The sequence below is a fragment of the Pelodiscus sinensis genome, chromosome 15 (genome assembly GCF_049634645.1).
Source record: "Pelodiscus sinensis isolate JC-2024 chromosome 15, ASM4963464v1, whole genome shotgun sequence".
In the NCBI taxonomy this organism is placed as follows: domain Eukaryota; kingdom Metazoa; phylum Chordata; order Testudines; family Trionychidae; genus Pelodiscus; species Pelodiscus sinensis.
The window spans coordinates 40,633,638-40,660,189 of NC_134725.1; the positions used below are offsets into that span (position 1 = coordinate 40,633,638).

Genomic DNA, 26,552 nt, shown 5'->3' on the forward strand with positions numbered 1-26,552 from the left:
GATGGCGTTTACCTTCTATACAGAATCTGGTGGTCTATACAGAATCTGGTGGACCCATCAGGTTTTGGCACCAATACTATCGGGCTTTGCCACTCACTGCGGGATTCCTGGATCACTCCCCACTCCAACATCGCCTGTAGTTCTTTTCTCACTGTGTCCCACAGCTTACGAGGCACCGGCCGTAGGTGGTCCCGTACTATCTTACCCGGTTCGGTTAATATCTCGTGACGGATCTCCTGAGTCTGCCCAGGCCAGCTTGTCAAGATCTCTCTGAACTGCTGTAGAACCTGCCTCACCTGTTCTTGTTGAATCGTCGAGAGTTCTTCCCCGACCTGGGCTTGCTCTACGCTACCTCAGGTTCTCCCCAGGGTCCGAATTTGATATCGGTTGTTCGTGGGTCAATTAGGAGGGCCTCCTGGGGGTTCCACTTTTTCAACAGGTTTATATGATAAATCTGGGTCTCCCTTCGGTTACTATTGACTAATATTTCATAATCCACTGGTCCCACTTGTCTCACCACCCTAAAGGGTCCCTGCCACCGGGCTAATAGTTTCGAGTCCCCCGACGGGAGCAACAGTAGGACTGGGTCCCCTGGTGCGAAGGTCCTTACCTTGGCCTTTTGGTTGTAGTGAGTCCGTTGCCCCTCTTGGGCTTTCTAGAGGTTCTCGTTGGCCCACTCCGCTAGACAACAGAGGTTTTTCCATAGCTTCTCTACATACTGGGTCACTCCGAGGACCGGAATCACCTGTTCCTCCCAGCCCTCCTTTACCAGGTCTAGGATCCCCCTGAGACGTCGCCCGTACAGCAGTTTGAAAGTTGAAAAGCCGAGCGACGCCTGGGGCACCTCCCGAATCGCGAACATCAAGGCGGGCAATAACTTATCCCAATCCTGGGGGTCGTCCATGACGAACTTGCGTAGCATCCCCTTCAAAGTTCGATTAAAACGCTCCACGAGTCCATCCGTTTGGGGATGGTAGACGGACGTCCGGAGCCTCCGCACCTGCAGGATCCTGCATAACTCAGTCATTACTTTAGATGTTAAATTCGTCCCTTGATCTGTCAATAATTCCTTGGGTAACCCCACCCGGGAGAATAATTTCACTAGTTCCTCTGCTATTACCGCCACGTTAGCCTTCCTCAGAGGTATGGCCTCGGGATACCGTGTTGCATAGTCTATGATGACCAAGATGTATAAATGCCCCCTACTTGATTTCTCCAGGGGTCCCACTAAGTCCAACGTGATACGTTTGAATGGAGTCCCCACGATCGGGAGGGGGATGAGAGGCACGGGGGGTACCCTTGTTGTGGACGTCTGTTGGCATTGCGGGCAGGAAGTGCAAAAATCTTTCACGTCCTTATACACCCCGGGCCAATAAAATCGTTGTAAGACACATTGTTGTGTCTTCTCAGTCCCTAAGTGGCCAGCCCAGGCGTGGTCATGGGCTAATTCCAATACTTTCCAGCAATAGGGTCTGGGCACGAGCAACTGGTGCCTCTCTTCCGCTCCTCCCTCCCCGGGCGTGACACGGAATAGGCGGTCTCGCCGTACTTCAAACCGGGGGCCTTGGGCCCTTTGCCTCCCCCCTTCTTCTGCATCCCCTACCTGTGTCCAGGCGTTTTGTAGCATAGGGTCCTCCCTTTGTAGCATGACGAAATCACCCTTGTCGAGTTCCAGGTGGGGTGAGGTTGGTCGGGCTTCTTCCTGGGGTTCAGCTCCGGATGGTGGGTCCCTCACCTCCTCGCCATGGGCCACGAGGGTCCGGTCCTCTTGCTCTCCGCTCTCTAGGCCCATTTGCTCCTGTCCCCAGCTACTTAATAGGTGGCCCAGCCCCAGCCAATCCCGCCCTAATAGCGCGGGGTATGCCAGCTGGGGTGCTACCGCCACTTCACATGTCCCTTGTTCACACCCATCGTAAATCTCTACTTTAGTTGTAGGGTAAGGGTGGATGTCGCCATGTACACATCGCATATATACCCTCGGGCCCCGGGGCTTCTTGGGACTAAGGATGCCTGCCCTTACCTTTGTTTGTCCGCACCCTGAATCTAGCACCACCTCCACCCAGTGGCCATCCACTCTTATCATATGTATCAGTTGTGCACGGTCCCATTTGCCCCCCTTTACCTTCCAAGTTGGCCCTTGGCCGAAGGTGCAGTCCATGAGGGGACAGTCTTTCTTGAAGTGCCCTTCCTGGCCGCACTGATAACAGGCTCCTTTGGCTCCTGTCTCGGGCTTCGGGTTCCGCTCGGATCCTTGATTTTGTCCCTCTGTACCGGGTGTCGGACTCTCTGGACGGCTCCATCGGGGCGCTAGCCTCCTTTCAGGCGTCTGCCTTAGTGAGGTCCTATGTCCAAACCCCATCTGTGGCTTTGGCCCGGTCCTGGGTGGAAGGAGCCCCCCAGCAGGGTTGTCCTTCGGCGTGTTTCTAGGTCTGGGTGCTTCCACCCCTTTGGCCACAAGGAAGTGCTCCCTCAGGGTCACCGCTTCTTCAAGGGTCTCAGGTAGATGCCTCCGTACCCACTGCTGTCCCTCCGAGGGAAGGATCTTTACATACTGCTCCAGGATTATGGTCTCTGCCACCTGCACTCCGGACTTGTTCTCCAGCTCGAGCCACCGCATCCCGGCCTCTTTGACTTGTTGGGCCACCGCCCTGGGACGTTCTCCCGGGTTGTATCTGGATTCCAACAACCTCTGGCGGTGTGTCTCGGGGGAGACTCCGAGCTGATCCAGGATCGCTTCTTTTACTTTGTAATAACATAGCGCATCTCACGCCGACATCCCCCGGTACGCCAGCTGAGCCAGACCCGACAGGTAAGGGGCCAAGAGTGTCGCCCAATGGTCCTGCGGCCATTTTGCGGCGGTGGCCACCCGTTCAAAGGTGACGAGGAAGGCCTCGGGGTCGTCCTCGGGTCCAAGACTGGTCAGTCGTATCGGTAGTTGTATGCCCACTGTACCTTCCTCACTTCCCAGTAAGGAGGACCCACTACCCGTGACACCTGTCCCCGTCAGGGCTTCTCGCAGCTCCTTGACCATCTGGCCTTGTTGCTCCTGGAACTTAGCCAGGATTTGTTGCAGCGCCTGTGTCTGTTGCTGCTGTAATTGTTTCTGGTTCTCCACCAGTCATTCAAGTACTTTGTTCATCTCCATTTCTGCTTAGGGAATCAGCAATTTATTATTCGGGGCGGGCTCTACTATGGCCCCCCCTTTTCTTGTCGGCCCCATAAACGGGGCTAGGATGATATCCACATTCTCCACCACGTGTTACCCTTTTACCGTGACCCACCCCAAGTTCAGGTGGGAAGCTGTCCCACGTCTGGGGTTCTCCCCACGAGGCCGCTCCAATTACTATGTATAACTAGGCGCAATCCTAATCTGACTCGCATACTTGCTGGGGATCGGGGAGGGGGCTCTGGCCCTCCCTCTCTCTGAGCCCCGACCCAGGGCCCTAAGACAGGGATGCTAGTCCCTTGCCAGTGGAGGGGGCTGAGACCCTAAACCCTCCACTCACGGGGACCACGGTGCTGCCCTGGGTCACTTCTCCCCGTTCAAAGTTTGGTTCTCCAGCATGGGGATAGACTCACCGCTGGCAGCCTTCTCAGGGGGATGGACAGCTGCAGCTGCTCCCCACTGATCTGCCTCTTTGGAGGAGTGGAGGGACGCTCTCATTCCCGGCCGCTCCCCCCCTTGTCTTCCTGCCCCCGGCCCTTTTGAAAGGGCTGCAGATTGGCGTCTCCGGCTGGCCACGCCCCCTCGCGCGCCATCCTACTTCCCGGGCGCTCCCGGATGACATCACGAGAGACATCATCGTGGTGCGTCTGCCCGGGCCGCCGATCTCCGGCCGCAGTTGCCATAACCGCGAGCGGCACGGCCCCAGCGTTCTCCACAGCCGACCTGCTGCCGCCTGTCATCCCACCTGTCTGCCCCGTCGCCCATCCCGCATTTATCTCAGTGCGGGGCAGCACGGCTGGGCCGTCTGCCCCGTCACAGGGGGATATTGTGAAAGCCAAAAATATAACTGGGCTCAACAAAGAACTTTAAGTTCCTGCGGAGTGCCTAGGGCATAGCTCCCTGAAAGGGTATTAAACAAGATGGTTAGAAACACAGCCCCGTGCTCCAAGTGTTCCTAAAACTCCAAATGCCAGAACCACCTGGCACTGGCTCTGTGTCAAGACAGGCTACTGGGCTATATGGCCTTTTGGTCTGACCCAGCATGGCTGCTCTTACGTTCATATCAGCTGTGATGTCAGACGAGGCCTCTCCCAACACACACGTCTCTACATGCAGTAAAAGCAGCCATGCTTTTGGCTGGTGCTGTTTGCATGTAGTTTGGTCCTGACTGAAAATCTGCCCTCACTGACCCAAACCTGCTCTCCTGCACCAGGGCTGAGCAGTCTCTCCTCTGTGAGCAGAAAGAGAGAGGTAACAAGTAGCTTCATTTTTACTATTTGTATTTGACCTTTCGATATTGTTTGCTTTTTCCAGCATAATCTCTTAAGAACATGACTGATGATTTATAGCAAAAGAATATCTGTGCTGTGGGCGCTGTGCAAGCCCTCTCTCCTGCTGCTTTGGCGTGATTTACTTTTGGATTAGCCTCTGATAGAGAAGGGCTCGGCTGATGATTCTTCCTCATATATCAAAAGGGAAATCCTTAAGACATCACTATAAAACAGCAGGAAAGAGCACCTGCCTGACTCATAAACTTATATGATGTGGTTTAGTCAGATAGGCCATCTGCTTCCCTTATATACCCATATGTCCTTTGCTGTCCCCTACTCCCTCACAGTTACCTCTCATGATTTTCTTCTTTACTTCTAGGAAGCTAACATAAAAGAGAATGAAATGAATGATAAAGTTTCATGCAGATAGGAACAAGTGAAGTGTCAACTGCCTGTGCCTCCTACTTAATACAGTAAACAGCCCAGATGAAATCCAGGGTACGCACAGCTCTGAATTAGTGAATGGGCCAAATCCCACTTTCACTTACAGCTGTGCAATCCAGCTGACTCAGGGGGACAGGACAGAAAAATGTCTCCCCTTCTGGGTTATTCATGTCAATTCCTGGACCTTCAGAGGAGTGGGGCAGGCTCTTGAGCACAATGGTCCTAATCCGGCAGCACACATTGCTCTCATGCATTTGGGTCCTGGTTTTAGAGGCTGGAAGAGAAGCTTAGGCGTTTCTTATTGCTAGTTAACACTCCACGTTTGTGCTTGCAGGTATGAGTGCACACGCCAATACCATCTCTGCATGTATAATGACAGTAAGGGCACATGAAACTGTCGATGCAAAGCAGCCCAAATAAATGGGTCTCTTACTTTAAGGATAAAAAGTGAACAGAGTGGAAGGAAGGGCCTTCCTGACATTCTGCTTTAACGTCCCTGTCATAGGTCTGTACACTGGTACTGCAAGCCCATGTGCCCTTGAGCAAATCACTGGCACCCACTAAATTACGCAAGGAAATCACATGAGAAAGTGTCATGAACCCTGGACAGCACAGGTCTTGGGCCCATGCCCGGGCATAAGGGCAGAGCCTGTCTCATTCCACTTTGCCGCATCCCCAGCTCCCTGCAGCTTTCGGGTGTGCCTGAAACTCTTGGATGACTGGTAAAAAGTGGTCCAAATGAGGGAGATGGTGAGTGCAAGTGCTTGGGCCTGGAAGAGATGAAGACTGTCCCTGAAGGAGCAGGAACAGCCATTTACATTTCAAAGGTAGAAATGCTGCGGGGAGCATGGGGCCAGTGGGGCACTCAAGCAGTCCTCTGCTGGTCCCATGCTCCCTGCTTTTGAAATGTGCAAGAGCCTCATCCCCAGGCTCTTGTACATTTCCAAAGCAAAGTGCATGCCGGGAGCGCAGGGCCAGTGGAGGATTCAGGCAGTCCCCTGCTTGCCCCCTGCTCCTGGGCTATGTCTACACTGGCAGGTTGTTGCGCCAGAAATATGCAAATGAGGCTAAGTGTGGAATATTGCTTAACCTCATTTGCATACCTAATGAGCCTCCATTTTACGGAAAAGGCTCTTGCGCCAGGAGTGTCTACACTGCCCCTTCTTGCGCAAGAAAAACACTTTTGCGCAATGCTGCTACACTGATTATTTTCAGGAATAAGGGCATTACACAAGAGGGTTTTTCTTGAGCGAGAAGGGGCAGTGTAGACACTCCTTCTGGCACAAGAGCCTCTTTTACAAAAATGGTGGCTCATTAGGTATGCAAATGAGGCTCAGCGATATTCCACGCTTAGCCTCATTTGCATATTTCTGGCGCAACAACCCGCAAGTGTAGACATAGCCTTGAAATGCTTCTGCTTTTGTCTTGCTACATTTCAACGGTGGAAGCGCCACCAGTTCCCCACTGCACCCCCACCCTCTGCCCCCATGGAGACAAGGCTGGGAGGAACTGCTTTTAAGCTGGCTCCCTCCGCCCCTTGCTGCCTCTCTCTGATAGAGGCAGCTGGGGGAGGGAGGGAGGTGATTAGTCGACTAGTCATATACATCCCTAGCAGGATGATCTCATCACACTTTGTCAGTACAGCTGTGGGACTGGGGTGTGCTTGCCCCTCCAGAGAAAGAGAAAACAGTCTGGCACAGGGATCCACTTCACAGGGATACCTGGGGATTCAGAAAGGAGAGTTTGCTGTGGGAAGTGGCAGAGCAGCATTTAAGTAGCGGATATGGAGGTGGTTACAGCAGCAGCAGGGAAAGTGCCTGGCCTTCCAAACAACGCATCTGCAGCTCTTGTTTCAAGAGAAGTAGCAAGCAGAGAAACTGTCTGACTCCAGCCCATGGAAAAGGTGGGGAACAGGGGACTCCCACTGTTTACAATGTCACCTGCCTAGTGACCTCTTTGGGACCCAGAAGGCTTACTCCTCAATCAGCCACATGGGTCACCCTATCCCTGTTCAGTGCCAGCCACTAGCTCTTGGGGTTGAGCTGCATTCCCAGGGATTACATGTTGCACTGGACCTACTCTCAGATGCTGGAGCCAATTGCATGTTGAATCTACTGGACCCGGAGCCCCAGATGCTGGTCCCAATCACATGTTCTGTTGTCAGCCTCCCTTGAGTCTAGGGTTTATTGATGTAGCTGCTGCCTGGCCCACTGCTCAAATCAGCTGGTCTCTAACACACCAAGGAGGGCCGTGTATGGCACATCTGCCAGAGGCACCACCAGGAAAGGGGCCTGTGACAAACAAGTACCCAGGGACACACTCTACCCAGGCAGCCCCAAAGGAGACCCAGACTTGCTCCCTATCCTCTCAACAGGTAGGGGTTGGGGAGTGACAGGACAGGCGCTTTGACCATCTCTGGGATCCCACCGCCCTGTGCTCTGAGTACAGCGGGATGCTGCAGCAATAAGTCAGTATTCAGTGTGACTTTGCTCGGTGTATTTACTGAAATGGATGCAGCTGTGGAAATGCAGCTGCAGAGTCTCCAGAAGGTGGTAAATGGTCCGTTAACTTTTAGTCACAACTCTTCATTACATGTAAGAATAATGGGTTCAGTTCTATTATGTCATTAATCAGCACACTTCCAAATAAATGCAACAGGCAATATTAAATACTATAATAAAACCAGGCCAGCCCCACCACCGCCATCTCGCTCCTGAGGGGCCCGGCCAATAAATCTCGGCTCAGGCTGTAATGCTGATGAAGATGTACATGAGTTCAGGCTGCAAGCCAGGCTTGCTGTGTCTCTGCTTTGTCCTGTTTGGAGATGGAGGGGCAGGCTGCTGCGCAGTCCGAGAGGCTGCAGTTGGTGCTGGCTGGGCTCTGTGAGTTGAATGCTAAAAAAGTGTTTGTTAAAACAGAGTCCAAAGCCCCCTTGGGCAGAGGTGCTGGGAGCTGCGCTCCGGATCACCATGTTCCAAGCTGATCACACACAGCACTCAACTCTTGCTGGCTTGGTTGCTGTTCAGTGCATTGGCAGATCTTTGGGGCAGGGACCACATCTTTCCATGTGCCTATGCAGCGCTCAGCAGAACAGGGTCCTTCCTGTGGGGTTTCTGGCTGCTCCTGCAACACATACTGGTCCCATACTGGGGGGGAGGGGAGATGTGCTCAAGATCGAGGTGCATGCTTGACTGGGGGAGGGGAACTGCCTGGATGGTGCAGATCAGTCTTGAGGAGCAATGGCAGTGGTGTGTGGAGAAGCATGCACAGGCGATGGCTGCACTAGGGTGCAAGCAGAGAGCGACTGACCGCACTTACCAACATAACTCAAGTGTCCACATTCAGAGCTGAATGGCCCCATGTTTCCCCACCTCCAGCCATGCAGCCCACCTGAAAGCTGGAAACTTACTTGGTAGGTTTCAGCATGGAAGGCTGCAATTGGAACCCAAAGGATTCTGGTGACCAGCTGGGTCCCGCGTTGGAAGCTTTCCCAGAGTGAGAGCTGCTTTGTGTCAGCTCTCTGCCTCAGAGCTCTGAACTATGCTGTGTTTCATGGAAGAGAGTCTGTGAGCATCCTCCATACTAACTCGCTTAGTGCCCTGTGGAGGCCAGCAGGCTGGGGTCTTACAAGTCAGCAAGAGGAGAAGACAGCTAGACAGGAGATCTGCAAAGGCACAAAGAGTGGACGAGACATTCCTGCCCCTTCCCAAGGCAGGCAGGGTGAGCCGCAGGTTTCCCAGCCAAAGACCTGCATGTGAGCACCTCTCTCCGCCTGTAAAGGAGACGAGGTCTGTGACAGGGAAGTAATGCTGTGTTCCTGCTAGGGGTTGGAGAACACTTTGCCTGCAGATCCCTTCTTTTAACCAGGGCCTTGTTTGCTCAGGCTTTCGTGCTGAAGAGCCTGATCTCTGGGCAGCTTGGCCCCAGACTAGTTTGGATAACAGGCAAGAGCAGGTCAGATCAGAGCTTGTGTGAAGGCCCAGAAGGGAGAAGTGCTTTGCCCCCATCCTATGTGGTCAGTCTAACACCTTTGCGTCTGTGGCCTTTGAGGAGGGCCAGAGTCAATGCTTTTTGAGGGGACGGAGGATTAAAGGCAACATGCTTGGCACGGCTAGCAAAAATGCTGCTTCTTCTCTCCCTTTCACACCACTCCAAACAACATGCCTGATTCCGGTCTCCCATGCTTACACCCCACTCTGCATTAATGCTAATGAGCTGCAAGTGCTCTGTTACTATAGACAGATAGGGACTATCTTGCCTGCAAGCAGAGAACCTCTCTGTTTATGGGACCAGTCCTTGTTTGTTTTACAGCATGTCCCAGGGAGATGGATTAGTGAGCAGGTGACAGGGACCACAGACCTGTGACACATTTCCCAGTTATGTGGCACCTTTATCTGTCACATGGATACCATCTCTGCACACATGGTATATGTGACCTTGGTCACCCATTTGGTCACTTCCCCCCAGGTTGTCTGCATTTTTTGACGCACACTGCCCCACATACACAAAGCACCCTCTAATCTGCAAAGTCCCTACCCTATCCTCTTTCAGCTCCTTCCCTGCAACCCACCTCTGCCATGACAGAAGCAGTCAGCAGCCACCCCTGAGGGACTCTTGGGGAAAGCATGTTCCTATTCTTTTACATATTTATACTTTTTAAAATACTTTCAATGGCTTGCCAGCTGCATAATCTAATCTTGCTTGCTCACCATCCTACCCAACACACATACACACACACATACACGAATACCCCCCTTAGACTATCCTGTCACTATTAAGGCTGAGGATGGGTTTTCATGCTGCCCCCTACAGCTAAGGGTGATGATTTCACGCCACTCCAGAGCAAGGCCAGCAGCGTGCCCTCTGTCTCTCCTAGGTGTTAGTGATGCTTTTAACTGTTGCAGATGAAACACAGAGCCTCAGGCATTGGCAGGTAAAAAGCATTTCATGTCCCTTTGATGCAGAACACCAATAACTGGGTGACACATTTGTTTTGCATCTTGTTCTGAAACATATAGAGTGACCAGCCCTCTCCTCTCTTCTTCTGTCTCTGTTCATCAGATGGGCACACACAAGACAAGCGAGTGATCGATAGATTCAGATGGCCAGCACTCGCCATGCTGAGCTCTTGGACAATCCAGCCCTTCATGGACAAAGGCCATCTGACCACCAGGCAGCAGCAAGACCCAGAGTCCTGCCTGGCTCTTCAGTGAGCAGTGGGCTGCTTCTCTCACTGTAAAAACTCTTGAGTGGCAGTGTGCAGACTGTAAAGTACTGCCCAGTTCTTAGAGGGCTGGCTGAGAGCTCCACCATGGGCTGAGATTACCCTGGGAACCAGTGAGACTTTCAGAAGCACAGGAAGTCAGTGGAAAGTGTTGTGACGGCCTGGACTTTAACAGGGTTCAAAAAGAGCTAGTTAGATTCATGGAGGTTGGGTCCTTCAATGACTATTAGCCAGGATGGGCAGGGATGGTGTCCCTAGCCTCTGTCAGAGACTAGGAATGGGTGATGGGAGAGGGATCACTTGAAGATTCCCTGTTCTGCTCACTCCCTCTGGGGTATCTGGAGTTAGCCCCTGTCGACAGAGAGAACACTTGGCTAGATGGACCTTTGGTCTGACCCAGTCTGCTGTTCTTATGTTATGAGCTCCTGGAGGTGGAATTGGCCTATTTCTAGGGGAGGAGTGGCTGAAAATAACAAAAGTGACTGAAGACAATGTCCTTGGAAGGCAAAATGCCAGAGACCACACGTTTCTCCCCTGTAAGAAACGGGCAAAGCCTGTCCTCACAGACTTCTGTCAAGTCACTGAGAGAGGAGATATGGCAAAGGCCCCTGGTGTGGTATGGGTGTCCATGTGGATTGCCCTATAGACACTCTCGGGATTTCCAACCCCATGACCCTACAGCTACCCTCGGGATCCCTCAGCACAGGCATGCTTCCCTAAGCCTCTTTCCCCTGCAAAAGGGGTTTGCAGATGAGGGTGTCAAGCAGCGGCAATGTTCAGGCAGATTTCTCTGTTGTCCAGTTGCTTTCATCAAGCCATTCAGCCTACAAGACTAAGGGCTACAACTACACTAGCAAAGCCCACCAGTGGAGACACAGCTTATACCAGCAAAAGGCATTCTTCTGATGGTACAGTCAAACCATCTCCCCAGACAACATGAGCCACACTGGGAACAAGAGTCTTATGCTGGTATCAGCTGCGTCTGAAGCTGGGGTTTTGCTGGTATAGCAATGACTCAAGGAGGTGATTTTTTCCATACTTCCAAACGTTTCTATGCTGGCAAAACCTTGTAAAATATGTGTGGCCAAAGTTTGCGAACAGCCCCTGGACCGAACTAGGCTCCCACGAAGTCTCAGGAACTAGATTATTTAGCATGGATAGCAGTCTCTTCTCTTGGTGGGATCCAACAAGCCTTTTCCACCTTTGACTCTCTTAATGGCGCAGTCAGGATTAGAAAGTGAAAATTGTGTTCAAAGAGCCCTGCCCAGGTATGTGACCCCATCAGCAGGATCAGGCAGTCTAGAGTGGTAATTCTACACAGGCGTGCTTGCAAGCCAATGTATGCATGGCTCTGTAGTGTGCACATGTTTACAAGGATCTCATGCAGGCAGCTGCCAAAAGCAAGTAGAAATCAAACCTCCAGCTCGTTGGGGATGAAAAGCCCTCCTGTTATTTAAGGTTTCTTCATTTTCTTCCCTCTTTTTTATTTTATCTCAGTAAGGCTCTGGGAGTTCCATTTTCTCTCTACAGCAGGACAGAGCAAGCAGAAGTTTTTCAGTTCTCTGGAGACATGCCTATAGTCAAACCACAGCATGGATAAAAACCTGCAATAAAAGACCACCCAAAGGACTGGGTACAAGTGGTCCCACAGGAAAGAAAGGTAGAGAGAGGCATTTTGTTTGGAAAGGCTGAGGCACAATTATCCAAAGCAGAAAAAAAAAACAGCATTAAATTTCCTGCTCTGCTTTTCCCTGGGAGAGCTGATAACCAAGGGAGCTCACCAGATGCTGGGCACTCACTGTTTCCAGGTTGAGCAGACTGCCCTGGGTGGCTAAGTGGGGGGTTGTGAACGTGTGTGCACGTGTGTCTATTGCCTATCAACCTTTTTAAGGACTGAGGAGCTCACAAATGCTTCATGTTGTTTTCCCCCTAAATAATTGCTCATTACTGCCCTAGAGCAAATGACCTCAAAGAGCAGCCCCTTTGAAAATACTAGGTTGTTGCAGCTTTCAACAACAAACTTACAGAACCCTTTGCCCCACATCTGCCCTTAGCAACAAAAATGTCAACAGTGTTCTCAAGCAGCTGTATCTACTGCATGTAGTGATGGGTTACTTAGAACCGCTGAGGCCCCTGCACTTAGGCTGGGGGACACTGAGGAATGTGTATTTCCCCGGGTTGACACATCTATAGATTAATATACTGAAATTCTGCCCTCCCTGAGGATATGTCTACACTAGCCACCCTAGTTCGAACGAGGGTGGCTAATGAAGTCATTCAAACTTGCAAATGAAGCCTGGGATTTAAATATCCCGGGCTTTATTTACGTGTTCCCGGGTGCCGCCATTTTTAAATGCCCCGTAGTTCGGACTCCCTGCCTGCGGCTACACGCAGCATGGGCTAGGCAATGAGGAGTAATGGTAGTCTGAAGTAGGGGCTTTAGTTCGAACTACCTAGCCTGTGCCGTGTGTAGCCACAGGCAGGGAGTCCGAACTACCTGGCATTTAAAAATGGTGGCGCCCAGGAACATGCAAATAAAGCCCGGGATATTTAAATCCCGGGCTTCATTTGCAAGTTTGAATGACTACATTAGCCTTGAATACATTTGAATGACCCTGACTGATGCTATGTCTAGACTGCAGGCTCCTTGAGCAAGAAGCTTTTATTGGAAGAGATCTTCTGCAAAAACTTCATGCGCAAGACAGCGTCCACACTGCAAAAGCACATCAAAAAAGCGATGCGCTTTTGCGAAAGAGAGCGTCCACACTGTATGGACACTCTCTCAAAAGTAAGTTCTGATATCTATCCACAGAATGGCCACCAGGGCACCTGTGCTTTTTCCTCTTTCCTGTTTTTGCGCAAAAAAGCCCTCTTCCCCATCCACACACACCTTTGTGCAAAAGAGCTCTTTCGGAAAAGGCGTTCTTCCTCATAGAATGAGGAATACCTATGCCAGAAAAACCCTTTTGTTCTTTTGAGTTTTTTGTGCAAAAACCTGCTGGAGGTGTGGAAGCTCCAAAAAAACTCTGTAGTGTGGACATAGCCAGAGGGAGGCAGATAAAACAGGACCTGCAAATGGAACTCACTGGTCAAGGTCCCCATGCAGCTCCAAAAGCATCCTGGAAACCAACAATAAAAAGTGGAAAAAGAGGCACACATTAACTTCCTTACTTTTTCATTTCTGACACAGATTGTTTTCCCCTCATTTCAAAGAATTTAAAGCTAATGTCTGGAGGGCAGAAAAATCTATTTCCCAATATGCCTGCTGCAGCTTTTTCACCAATCGACTGCCCTTCCTGGTACAATCAGTGGGACATTGATTTTTTTTTTTTTTTGTTAGCGCATCATCCAAAAATCTATCAATACAAACAGCATCTTTGGGGGGAAAAAACCAAACAGCCATCCAAGATGAGCTGCTTTACCCCCTTCTCACTCCCACCCCATTAACACTAGCAGTGCACAGCCAGGCCCAGCCCCCCAGTAACAGCCCCTGGAAGACAACCAGCTCACACCTGGGATATGCAGCTCACTGAAGGGCCAGGCTCTCCCACCGGGTTGTGAGTCCAGCAGGGATTGATGAAGAGGATGCATAAGGACATACCATTAGCACATTGCTGACATTGGGCCCATTTTGTTGACCTTTGTTGATTTACCATAGATACCACATAGGGCAGGGCCGTCCACCTGTAGGGCTGTGGGGTGTAGAGAAGCCTGGCCTGGGCTTTGAGATGTATGCGAGAGCAGCAAGGTGTCATTGCACCCTCGGGATGTGCAGGTAGCAGGCTCTCCGCTCCTCAAGAAAACAACACGAAGGAACTCAAACAACCCCCCTTTCCTCCCAAGAACAGAGCCCAGAGACACCCGTGCAATGAGAGGCTCTTCTGCCTGCTGGGTCTTCCTCATGGGGCTGTCAGGGGTGTGGACTCATTAACATGGTAGGGGCAGATTCACACACATTGATTCCACAGAACATGGAGTCATCAGCCTTGTGTTCCACTAGCATTGTCCATAAAGGCTCTACATGCAGCCAGGTAGCTGGGGTGAGGTACTGAACCCTAGCTACAGCATGTCACATCTAGGGCCACTGGTGAGGTTGGGTGATCTGATGTAGGGTTTAAAGTTTTTTTTTTATATTGGGAACCCTGAATGGCAATGGCAATAGATGCTAGAAATTAATGTTATGAGCTGGGTTGATTAAAAACCCATTGAGATTAATACCTGTGAACTCACCCTTCAGCTAACACTGCCGCAAGCTGTGTGCCATTGAAGCTAAGGTCTTCACTTCCCAGAAGATCAACACTGCTCCCATTGGCCTCTTGAAAATAACGTAGCTGGAGTTGTAATAGAGATGTAGCCATGTTAGTCTGGTCTTGCTGAAACAAAAGACAGGACTATGCAGCACTTTAAAGACTAACAAGATGGTTTATTAGGTGACAAGCTTTCGTGGGCCAGACCCAATTCCTCAGATCAAATTGTGGAAGAAAATTGGCATGACCATACATACCAGCTGGAGTTGTCCATCTTAATTCAAACTTCTGCATAAGTATCGACATAGCCAAGGTATATGTGAACCGTAGAATATGTGCAGAGAGAGATCTCAGAAACTGACGTCAGACAATAACAGACTGAGGGAGCGACACAGCTCGAAGGACCCTGGAAAAATCCTGGTAGAGGTTTTGGGCAAAGGTGCAGGCTAGAAAGAGCATTTGTGGTGCTGCGAGCAAAAGAAGCGGTTTCTTGCTATTTGGCCACAGCCAGCCAGCTTTGTACGTTATTTATCAATAAACAAAATTGCAGCACCCAAATACTGAATGACCAGAGATTTCAATTCCCAGCTGAAACATGCACAAGCCCCAAACTGTGAGTAGCTGCTAGAGGGGCCACAGGGGGCAACAATAACACATTCATCCATCTTCTCTGCCATTTTCCATCCTGCTGAGCTATCCTGAGGACTATGTCTGGCCTCTTCCTTTCCATAGGGGCCCTCCTGCCCTGTGGACGGAAAGTGAGTGCTGCCAATCCTGGCCCGGGATCAAGGTGTCCCTTTAGGCTGCCCTTGGGAAGCAGAGTACATCCTGGTGCCCTTCTCCAAATGGACACCTTTCCTCTTCTCCTAGGGGAAGGAATGCTCTTCCTGTCAGATTCCTGCTGTCCCCTCCCCTGTGCCGCCCTGGAACACAAGTTATCAAGCTGCTGGGTACCCCTCAATCACAACTACCAAACATACCCATAGCTCCATCCCTGGGCTTTTATGGCACAGCCCTCCCGTCCCCCTTTTTCTGTACATTATCGAATGTAGGTGTCAGATGTCCAGACAGAGACCTTGTATTCTCACCATCTGCAAAGCATTAAGCACCTTTCCAGTGATACATAAACAAGGTATGGGGCTAAAGGGGCCAGTGGTCTAACGTGGCACAGCAGGAGATGGGATAGCCAATGAAGCAGATTGGTATAGCAAGTAGGAATCCAAATTCCAACCCTGGCTTTGTATCAGAATATGCTCACACATATGACACGCTAGCTATAGGGAGGCGCCAGGCATGAGAGGCAGGAGTTGGGGGAGTCAGACTACTGGCAGGATGGTTAGCACTCCAGGTAGATCTCCAGTTCCCTGCACAGATTCGATGCACTTGGCAAAGAGGAGAACCAGAAATGAATTTAGTAGCAGGGTATCATCTCTAGCAAGAAGACAGACTCAAGGAAGCTGTACTGTCCAAGGAGGAAGCGGCAATGCTGACTTGTGCTGAGACAGAGATGCTCCACTTTAGCGCATACTGCCATTGCATGGGAATGGCAGGAGTCAAGTTCACTTGTACTAGAGATGTGATTGTAGGTGTGCGTGGCAATAACTGTCTCCTGCCACTATACTAAATCAAATACTTCATTTGACAGTCTTGGCACCTATTAACACCTGTGCGGGAAACTGCTTGTGCCTCCTCTTGTCCACAATCCTCGGCATTGCTTCTTAATCAAGATATCTTCTCCACTAGGAAAAAGAAGGAGCAAAACATTTACATGTGTTTTCTGCTGCAATCAGATTACACAAAGGGCAGTGCTTTGGAAAGGACCCACCGTCGCAGCACACTGTGCTAATCCAAACAGCCTTAGGTCTGCCCTTTCTTTGGGTAAGGAAAGGATGAGAAGAATTTGCCGGCACATGGAGACACTATCTAATCCTTCATTTATTTGTTGTTGTGTGTATAACAGTTGAAGAATCACTAAATAGCCTGGTGATATTTTGGTTTAAGGATTACTTTTCCCTCACTTACAACACTTTGGAAGGATAGTCTGTATTTGGGTTGGCTATACACATCTCTACTGCTACCAAAGAGTATCATTTCTGTCATTAAGCACCCAGGAATCCCAAGCAGAAAAGCTGAGCTCCAGACCCGTTAGGCTGAGATGTACACTCCAGGGCTATTTGAGTGGGTACATTTCCAGCAGTGTGTTGGCATTACTGCATAAATCCTGTTACCAACTCCTGGACCTGAATTTTCTGTCTGAGCATCTCCTGTGCACAGTTTTAAAACTACCTTACCATTTGCATTTGTTTCCAGAGGCCAGAGCTCCAAGTGTTTTCCTGGAATTTAGAAAAAAAATTTCCACAGAATGTAAAGTACCTTCTTGCCCAGAATTCTCCAGCTTCTGATGTGTTTTATGTTTTCTTTTGTGTGAATCTAAGTGGCAGAGTCTCCATTCTCTCATGTTTCACAGCTGGATTTGCCCTCTTCTTCCCTATGATACAAGGGATTGGTTTGAATTGATTTAATTGGCAATCATAGATCACATCGTTCAGATAATTCAGGCAGAAATGACTTTGTAGCTCAGGAGAAAGTGAGGTGGTGACCCCTTCATGACACCTCCTACCAAACACCTTCGGTCTGTTTCTGCATCAAGCAGCTTTGAAGTGGGTTGGAGATGTCCAGTGCTTTTCTTCCTTGCAGCGCAAAGTCTGTGGTTTGGATCCATGGGCATTGGTTTGAAAATGAAAGCGTGAATAAAATTCAACATCTATACTAAGTGACATCCTCCCTCCCTCCTGTCCTCCCCCCCAATGTGCTCCTGGAAAAACCATTGGGTTTTGTATACGATGCACTAGTTTAGCCAAAACAAGTCATCTGTGGTGATGAATAAAGCTGTGATCTCAGGTATCCCATCAATAGATGACTTTGTATTTTCTAATTGCTTCCAAATTTCCTGCTAAGCCAAGATACTCAGGGTAAATAGCCCAAGCTGCCTTTCTGAGGTTTTCAGAACTCTGGTTTTCCTAATTATGGTCTATTTTTTTAAATTAAAAAATTCCAGATGTTGTTACAATCACTGAAGGCAACATACTCCCATCTGCAATATCCTGCTGAAAGGAGGTTATTCCTCATCCACATAATCGCTGGGCATCTCCTAATGTCTCTCGGCATCTCAATAGGTTGCACCCAGTACACAGTTTATAAAGATCTTTAAGGTCCTTCTAGATGAAGCCAGTCTATAAAGGTGAAGTCTAATAATAATTATCATCATTAATAGGTCCCGATTCACATTTTGTTCAATAATTGGTCACCTAAACTCCAAGCTCCTTTCCAGTTTTACACAAGGAAGATACACAGGTGTAATTGAGTTTCACACATTCTCCTTTAAAGGGACAAGATCAGCTTATGAATCAGACATCCTTCTACATTTTAAAATCTTCCACTACTTTAAATTAAAATCAACATCGCTAAAATGAAAAAAAGAGAAAAACATTTTTCTCTGCTCCTGTATACAGACAGTCATGTTGTTTCCCTGCCCAGTTAGTCAATTCCCCCTGCTGTTTATCAGGATCTTTCACACAGCAAATGTGCAGGGGAAACATTTTGGAAGTAGGAGAATCTGATTTTTAAAACCACAAGAACTGGCAGAAGAACTGAGCAGCAAACGAAGCACATAAAACTACCGGCAACTCTTACAATTTATTTTAATGGCTAGGGTCCAAATTGCCTGCATCCCTTTACACTGTTTGTTCTGCTTCTGTTCAAATTAAGGTTTTAAAGTTCTTGGGGCAAGAAGTTTTACCTTCCTGTTTCTAAGAACCACACACACCTATTGCGCTATATACAATAAGTACCACACAGGCAATAAAAACCATAAGGCTGTGGAATTGTCGCCCAGGAGAAGTAATGGAAACTATCACGTGATGAGGATAAAGAGTAACAGGGTCACTTTCATCAAACACTGAACAAGGAACTTGATTAGAAGAAGGAAAACAATATTATCCATACATATAATCAGTCTGATATTTTTCAAATTCCTTGTCTATAGAGGGATTTTATAGCTGGCGATAACAGATCATAGAATATTAGGACTGGAAGGGACCTCAAGAGATACACAATGGCAGAATAATACAGCAATAAACAAAGTAGTGGGGACAAAATGTTTATAAATTATGTAGGTAAAACCTTCTGCTGAAAATGGCAGAGGGGTTTGTAGTGTCCAGGCAATCAGTGCCAATTCAGCCAGAGAACAGACCATCATCCTCTTTGGCAAATTAATCACGAGCTGCCAGACTGCAGAATTCTGTGAAGAGGTGGATAGAGAGGTGTGGGAGTCGGGATGTGTGTGGGAGTATATATTTGGAGAGGTCACTGAAGTGGAATCAGTGGAGTTGCATGGGTGAACCTGACAGCAGAATTTGACTCATAAGGTATCTTACTCAAACCACAAAGCATCCATACCTATTACCTCTTGCTTGAGTGTCAGCACATGAGCAAAACTGGCTCTTGACCCCTTTACTAAATGGATCTCTCCTAGAGCTAGAAAGATGTCCAAGAAAAACAGAGCTGCTGGAAAGGATGTTGTGAAGTAAGGAATCCCTGCTCTGACACAGAGCACTAACCCTGAGGCAGGATTAGCAGGGAGAGATGAAAGACCAGAGCTGGCCAAAGCTGATTTCCTCCTTTACTGTCTCTAAAGAAAACAGTCGCTGATTTGCAGAGCCTGGCAGCAGCAGTTGGAGACACATCCCAGCTATAATTCTGACCCTTTCATGGTAATGGGGCTGAGATGGAAAGTCAAATAGCTGCTGCCATCATTGGATAAGGATCTTCCAAGGTGCATGAACCTATCACATGCCATAACTCACCAGAAATGCTCTATATAGCTATGACCTCTGAGGAAATACAATAAGAGCCTCCTTCAAATAAGGGCCCCCACATAAGTTCCCCTCAATGATGAATTTACCCTTTAACAGCAGCAAGTCTGAAGAGCAAAACACCACATGACTGGGCATCAGGGAGTGCCATCAATGTCAGACTGCTCCAGGCTGAAACGACTTCTTCATGACAGGACAGGCCTATAGATAGCAACGGGCAAGTGGCTGCACTGCTCATTCTCTGCAATGGCAGAGAAGCCAACCTGAAAAGCAAACTGCGACCACAACCACTGTTAACACCAAAGCAAGCAACACAGGTTACTGGAAAATCAAACCCAGGGGGGCTTACAATGCACTTCCCAGAGTAAGGGGAATAGTGAAAACTAAACTCAATGGAAACACTTGTATCACAGGCCGGGCGCGAGTGCCAGAGTGTCTCCAAACTGAATGTGTCCCATTCAGCCCCAGAGAATGAGCTAAACTTCCTCTTTCTGGGGCCTGTTGTGAGGTTCACCGCGTTTCTCACCACACTGTCACGACAGGTTTGTCAACACACTGTCACGACAGGCAGGCACTGGGCCCTACCTTTACGTTAGCTGCCTCTGCATGATTTCAACTAAACCTAGTTCACATGCCTGTAGGAAGGAAGTTGCCCATCTGAAAAGATCCATCCCACAACACTTTCTCTGAGGTTTTGGGAGATGTGAGTTGGAAGGAGGAACCAGTGTGGACAGCGCAATGAAGACCAACACAAGGCCTTGTGATGGCTCGAGCAAATCCACACCGCTTTGTAATGATGATGACAACCTGTACTCAAATCCTTCTGTCTTCCTGGGTTCAGGGGGAGCCTGGAAGCACTTAGGTGAAAGGCAAATAGCCCAGGTACTTCTGACCTAAAGGCAGCTCTGATCATTTCACAGGAAAGTCCATCCCAAATCAGTACTCAAGAGATTTGGGGGATTCAGGCAAGGTACAAAATGCACCAAAGCCAAACCCTCAAGTTCACCCACTGCTGCCTTCACACACTGTCCCAACTAAAACTACACTCTGCTCTTTGGATGCACGCACTGATCTTCTGCTGAAACCAGAATGTGGACACCCCCACCTTACTGTATCCATGTGGTATCACAGCAGGGTGCTGATTCCAAGGGCTCTGCTGTGTTACCAGAAGTTATCCATTCGCTCAGTGAAGTACAGTGGCAATAAATGAGAACTACACTGAGGGCGTGTCCACACTTCAGAAAAGATTGACCCTCTGGAGGTCAATCTTCCAGCATTCGATTTAGCGGGTCTACTGTAGACCCGCAAAGTGAACACTGAGGGCAGCCCCCGCCTGTGTCCTGTACTCCTCAGTCTGTGAGGAATAAGGGAAGCCAACCAAAGCGCCTGCTCTCGTAAGCCTCCCACAGTGTAGAAACTATGGCAGCTAGGCGTAAAGAAAGCTGAATCCAGCTATGCATTGTGCTTAGTTGGATGGTGTTCTTAAGCGGACCTGCCTGGTCTAGTGTAGGCCTAGCCTGAGTGCTGGCCAAACTTTTTTTTTTCATTTCCCTGACCCGAGCCCAAGAGACGAATGAGAAGAATGGCTGTTATAAGGAGGAAGAGAGAAAAATTGTCCTCAACCTCTGAGGACAGGACAAGAAGCAAATGGCTTAAACTGCAGCAAGGGAGGGTTAGGCTGGACATTAGGAAAAAACTTGGTTAAACACTGGAATAAATTGCCTAGGGGGGTTGTGGAATCTCCATCACTGGAGGTTTAATAAGAGCAGGTTAGACAGACACCTGTCAGGGATAATATTTAGTCCTGCCTTGAGAGCAGGGGACTGGACTATAAGATCCCTTAAAGTCTTTTCTAGTCTGTGAGTCTATATGGTCCAGTTGCTATAGCTTTCTAGCTTCTAACAACTGGGTGGATCTCTGTTGCTGACAGCAGCAAAACTTCTAATGGATAAACACCCAGAATGGTCTAGGGATGGGGAACCTAAGACCTGGGGGCCTGTCTCCATGCTGACATCACAAACAGAAATTAACATCCACAAGAATGCCAGCAAAGCTCATGAGAGAGGGAAGACATTTCAGGATGGTCTGTAACTAGCTATTACCCAGTTCTTGTAGTGTAATGCAGAACCAGTAATCTTTTGCTGTATCTGGGCATCCAGCAACAAAAGCAGAATTCAGTCAAACAGAGAATATCTCTGGGATGCTGGCTCAGAACTGGACCAAGATGGTAGGATGCCATCTGATACCGACTAGGTGACCTACCTGAAACCAACAAGTGGTCCCACCTATGTTCTAGCAAACAGGTGTCTGTAGCAGTTGCAAATGTGCTGGCTGCAGCCTCAGCAGCTCTCACCCTCAGGGGAAGGAGGGCTGACAGAGCCCTGGCGCCTTGGCCAAGCTCTCCATTTAGCAAGAGGAGCAGTAATAGTAGAACCAGGAGCAGCAGGCAGCAATTGTAGACTCTCTAACTGGCTCCTTGGCAGCATAAAATCCTGAGTAAAAGACCCTGTTTTCACTGGCAAGTTCTGGTTTCATGTTTCTGATCTTTTAAACAGCAGAGTTCAGCAGAATCTGGTCAGCAGCTCCCTGAAGTGACTTTTGTTACTCTACTGCCAGGCAGCTAAGCCCTATCCCCGAGGCTACGCCAGAACCCACCCCACCACCTTACCTTAGGGCATCCCTTATCCCTCCTTCCCCAGGGCGAGGGGGAGACTAGAACCCAAAGCAAGAACCCACCCCACCCCACCACCCTACCTTCAGGGCGCCCCTTATCTTGCCTTCCTAATGGGGCAGCTGGTGGGTTAAGGTGCTGTTCACAGGTGGGCAGGGATTGAAACTACAACCCTGGGGTCCCCAGACGAATGCCTGATTTCCTTACATTAGCAGTTCCAAGCAAGGAACTGGGGAGCAACCCCCACAGCCTGACAATTATCAGTGTCATTTGGCAGGTAGAGAGGGAAGCCTGGTTCCCTAGAGGAAACAGCATTTTCTCTCTTCCCCATCCTGGACAGAAGCCCCTAGTGGAGAGAGCTGCTCCATCCTATGAGAGCAGCACATCTCTGAGGGCAGACCAGGCCCTGGGTCGCTGACAGCTCCCAGTTTGCAACAGACCATGGCAGAGACACACTCTGCTCTGCCTGCCCACCCACTCCACTGGGCCTCCAAGCAGCCCCCAGAGTCCACCTGCCTGATTCCAGTACGGGAGAAAGAAGCAAGAACAACTGTGGTGCTGTACAAACAGGAAGAGGCTGTGTGGGCAGGAAAAGGGTTAACAGGTGAAAGTCAATGCCCCCCTCTTCCAGTCAGCCAATATTTCTATCAATACATTATGCAGCAGCATCTAATAACAATGACACAGAAGCCAGAGCTATTTCAAACAAACCAATCAATTGCATGAACGTAATCCACAGAAGAAAGCAAGACACAGCACACAGAGCTGGTCCTGGGGCAGGAACAGAGCCAGGCCCAGGAGAGAGGGAGTTTTAGCTGATAGAGTGCACTGGGCCCAGGCAACAGAGACGAATGGAAAGGGTCCCTTCTTACAAGGATTAGTCCTCCTGCTGTGGGGCGTCAGCTGGTGCAGAGCATGAATTACCCCCACGCTTCCAGCTCCCCAGCCAACGCACCACCACTGGCACGGCTTAGCCAGGAGCAGGACCCTGACTGCAGAGACTACAGCCTAATCCTATCTGGCAACTCCTCTAGCTCAGTGTTTCTCAACCTTTTTTTAATAAAGTGCCCCTTTTTTAAAAAAAAAAAGTCCCCCCAGTACCTACCGTTTTCAGAGACACATTTTTTTTTCTACCATTGCAACACATTTGTTTAAACAACTTCATTGTAGCCGGGCGGGCAATGAAATTTTTGGATGTAAAAAGTACAAAAATAATAAAGCGCTGTAAAACTGAAAACAAAAATTCAGTTTTCTCCAAATTTCAGTTGTGTGGATGTACCCCCAGACTTCTCTTGAGTACCCCTAAGGGTACTTGTACCACTGGCTGAGAAACACTGATCTAGCTCATCTGAACTGTCTCTCTCCCTGGGGAGGCAGGACCCCAAACCTACGAATCATTCTAGTAGCTGTGGGAGCCCCCAAGTCAGAGCCTAAAACAGAGTTAAGAGAGCCCGGGCAGCTGGGAGTCGCTCAGCTTCCTGAAAGCTTTTGCTGTTCTTTGAACCATAGCAATTCAACCATAAGCTTTGTGAGAGGGCGCTTGCTCAACTGTCCTGGGCACTAAGATTATGTCCCATCCTCTGTCTTGGCGAGGGAAGCACAAGGCGCCGGGCAGCGATGGCTAGCTTGGCAGTAAAGAGGTAAGCTGTTTTAGGCTGGAACCACTTCCTATCCCCTGGCTGAAAGAGTTGTTAAAGTTGGTGGCTCTGCTTATTGCATGCCTGACAAATACCGTGCTAGTTACCCAGCCCTTGCAAAGGCACCCTTTGCATCCAGGGAGCTCATCAGATGCCAATGTTATCAAAATAGAAATGAACTATGTGGCGTCTTGAGGGGCTTTCAGATCTGGAGTCTGACAGCTGAAGGAAAAAATGAATGACTTTGTTTAAATGAAGTCGACACCCGGGGTATCAGAGGAGGAAAACAGAGCAGTAACTCTCCTGCTACAGAAAACCAGCAGCATTTGTATCCAAGGTCACATTAAAAGATGGCATGGCAGATATATTTAAACAGGATGAACCTCTCCATTGCAGACTTGGTGCTGTGGGAAACACAGTATAACACCACAGGGCAGAGGTTTAGCTTCAATCCAAAACTGATGTGAAATATTTCAAGAAAGGAGAGCAGCATCCTCCCTGTCAGCAATGAGACGCAGTAGCTCCCACACCCATAAACAATAGCTGTTTGTGTCTTCTGGGCTGTCGGAACATCCTGCTGCCCAAAACATTGATGAGCTCGAGAACCCTTTGGAAATAGGTTCCAGATGCGTGGGGAGGCAGTGGGAAACTGCACACACCACATTTTGCTGGAGACTCCTTGGGGTCCATGACAGGCTAGGGCATTCCTATTGATTTTAAAGGCAGGTGCTCAGGTTGCCATGTAAAACGTGTGACAAGGCCATGCTGGGTGGCCACGTAAACTCTGAGCACGAGAGATGCACAGAATCTGACCATGACTATGTCCAGGCTGCAGAGTGTTTCCAGAATACTGGAGGTATCCCGGAAAAGCTCTGCTGTGTCCAAGGAACGCATCTGCTTTTTTGGAACAATTTCCAAAAAAGCAGATGCATTCTTTCAGCATCCCTGTATTCCTCTTGAAGAAAGGAATAAGGGATGTTCCAAAAGAGGAGTTTTTTCCTAAATTTGGCCCTAATTGACAGGCCAAATTTCAGAAAAGCCTCTTTTGGAAAAAAAAAAACCTGAAAATTATGTATCTTTTTCTGACTTTTCTCTGTGGTGTAGACATAGACCATGGCAAAGCCTCATCTGGGCCCCTTTCTTTTCCATCATGCTCATCTCCACCATGCCTGAGTAACTCACCCCCTTACAAGTGCCCCTCAAGGTGGGCAGCATCAGTACCCCATGTACAGCGGAGAATTAGGGCACAGAAAGAGCATGTAACTTGAAGGGCCCATTGAAAGTATGCAGCAGAGACAGAACCAAACCCACAGTTCTGCGGAAGACAAGATCAAGGCATTAACAATGTCTTTTTCAGAAGACATTACACGACAGAGGCTGGGAGAATTTATCATTACTTTGACCGGCACAAGCATCCCTTCCCGGTTCCTTGCTACTGGGCATTGTATTTTCCCTGTATTCACTCTGCAAGTAAAGATGAATAATAGCGAGGGACCTGCCCTCCTTTTCAGCAACTGGTCCAGTTCTTTTACCCCATTTGATCACAGATAAGTGACACCGGGGAATCCTTAAATATCAGAGAGAAAGAGAGAATGAGAAATCCATAGATAAGACCAGCACGCATGACTGCTTCCTACTTCATTACCTTAACACTCGGCTCTATGTAGAGACAGCATGTCCCACCCAGGGACTCAAAGCCATGCTGAGGCAATGGAGAGAGGACAGCTGCAGGTTAGGCTGCCTGGTGACAGGGAGGGAACTGAACTGGAAAGCACTGAAGAGAAGGTATCTGGAAACTGATATTCCAGGGGTTCCGAGCTACAGCTCGAAAGGGGAAATGCTTGGTGAAATTATGATGGTTTGCAGCACCCTTTTCTTTGCTCTTGAAAAAGCCTAAGCATCTTATCCTACTGGAAGAGGTTGGGCTGTTCTCTGAATTGGTTTAGAGTCTCATCTACAATGGACGCCTTTACAATGCAATCTGAAGCAAAGGGTTTAGGTTTGATGCTGTAGCTGCTTTGAATATCCCCTAGTCCAATGAACATGGGAGAACATCCCGCAGCACTGACCAACAGCATCGAGCCAAACAACATGACAGCCAGGCCAGCCCAAGAGAAATGGTGGTCAGAGCAGGCAGAGCTGCTAGAGCTGTGCCCGGAGAGCAAAGGTGGGACACTGCCCAGGTGCAGCCCTAATTACAAAGGGGATCCGTGGGGCCAAGAGGGCAGGTCTCTGGGTAACAGCGCCTTGTTGCGGTGTTTTTACTACTCACATCGGGCTGCGAAGTCCCTGCAGCTAGTAAGTGGAGCCTTACTCTGAACAATCAATCCAATGCTTTTTATTTTCAAAACAGCAAACCTAGAGAAGCTGCTGTGCAACCCTAAGCTAACAAAGCAGTGCACTGTCGTGTGGTTCGGTTTTCAGATACGAGAGGAGCCTGTAAAAACACCTTAGGTGAACTCTTGTTAACTTTCTTATGCACAACATAGTACAGGAAAGCAGTGCAAAGTGACACAGATCTATTTCAATGAAAGGGGATATGTAGCACAGACAATAATGTAACACCTACACCTAGGACAAGACACAAAATACCGAATTTTAAGGTTAGGGATATACATGTCCTTATCTCTATAAATCACACACAGCTCCACCACTAAGACCAGGGGTAGGCAAAAGGGTCTCCGCAGGCCAGATCCAGCCCGCCAAGTGTGTGGATTGGACCTGCGGCGGCCCTGCTCCCCACCCACCCCTAAGCTAATTAGAATCTGGGGGCGGGGGAGCACCCGAAGCCTTCTCCTCCACTCTTCCCCCGCCCTGCGAGCAGCATGCAGCACTTGCAAGTGCCGCACGCTGCTTGCAGGGAGGGGGCAGAGCGGAGAAGGCTTTGGGTGCTCCCCCGACCCCAGGCCTTCATTGGCTGGTGGTGGGGGAGCACACGAAGCCTCCTCCTACCCTGCGAGGAGCATATGTGCTTTGAAGTGCCGCGCACTGCTTGCGGGGCAGGGGGAGGTGGGGGAG

At 49.3% G+C, this 26,552-nt stretch overlaps 1 protein-coding gene across 4 annotated transcripts in view; it reads right to left on the reverse strand.

Moving 5' to 3' along the window:
- The window catches only part of LOC112544769 (transcriptional activator MN1), a 219,474-nt gene that overhangs the window by 68,643 nt on the left and 124,279 nt on the right, over window positions 1-26,552 (reverse strand). For 2 of the 4 annotated variants that reach the window (XM_075898906.1, XM_075898901.1), the window contains one exon: window positions 15,750-16,091. The exons of 1 other annotated variant lie outside the window; for it this stretch is intronic. In XM_075898906.1, coding sequence (XP_075755021.1) covers window positions 16,075-16,091 — 17 coding nt within the window. In that variant the 3' untranslated portion in view covers window positions 15,750-16,074. Of the gene's footprint in view, window positions 1-15,749; window positions 16,092-16,725; window positions 16,841-26,552 lie in introns of those variants that run through there. One more of the 4 variants, XM_075898903.1, reaches the window with a different exon arrangement.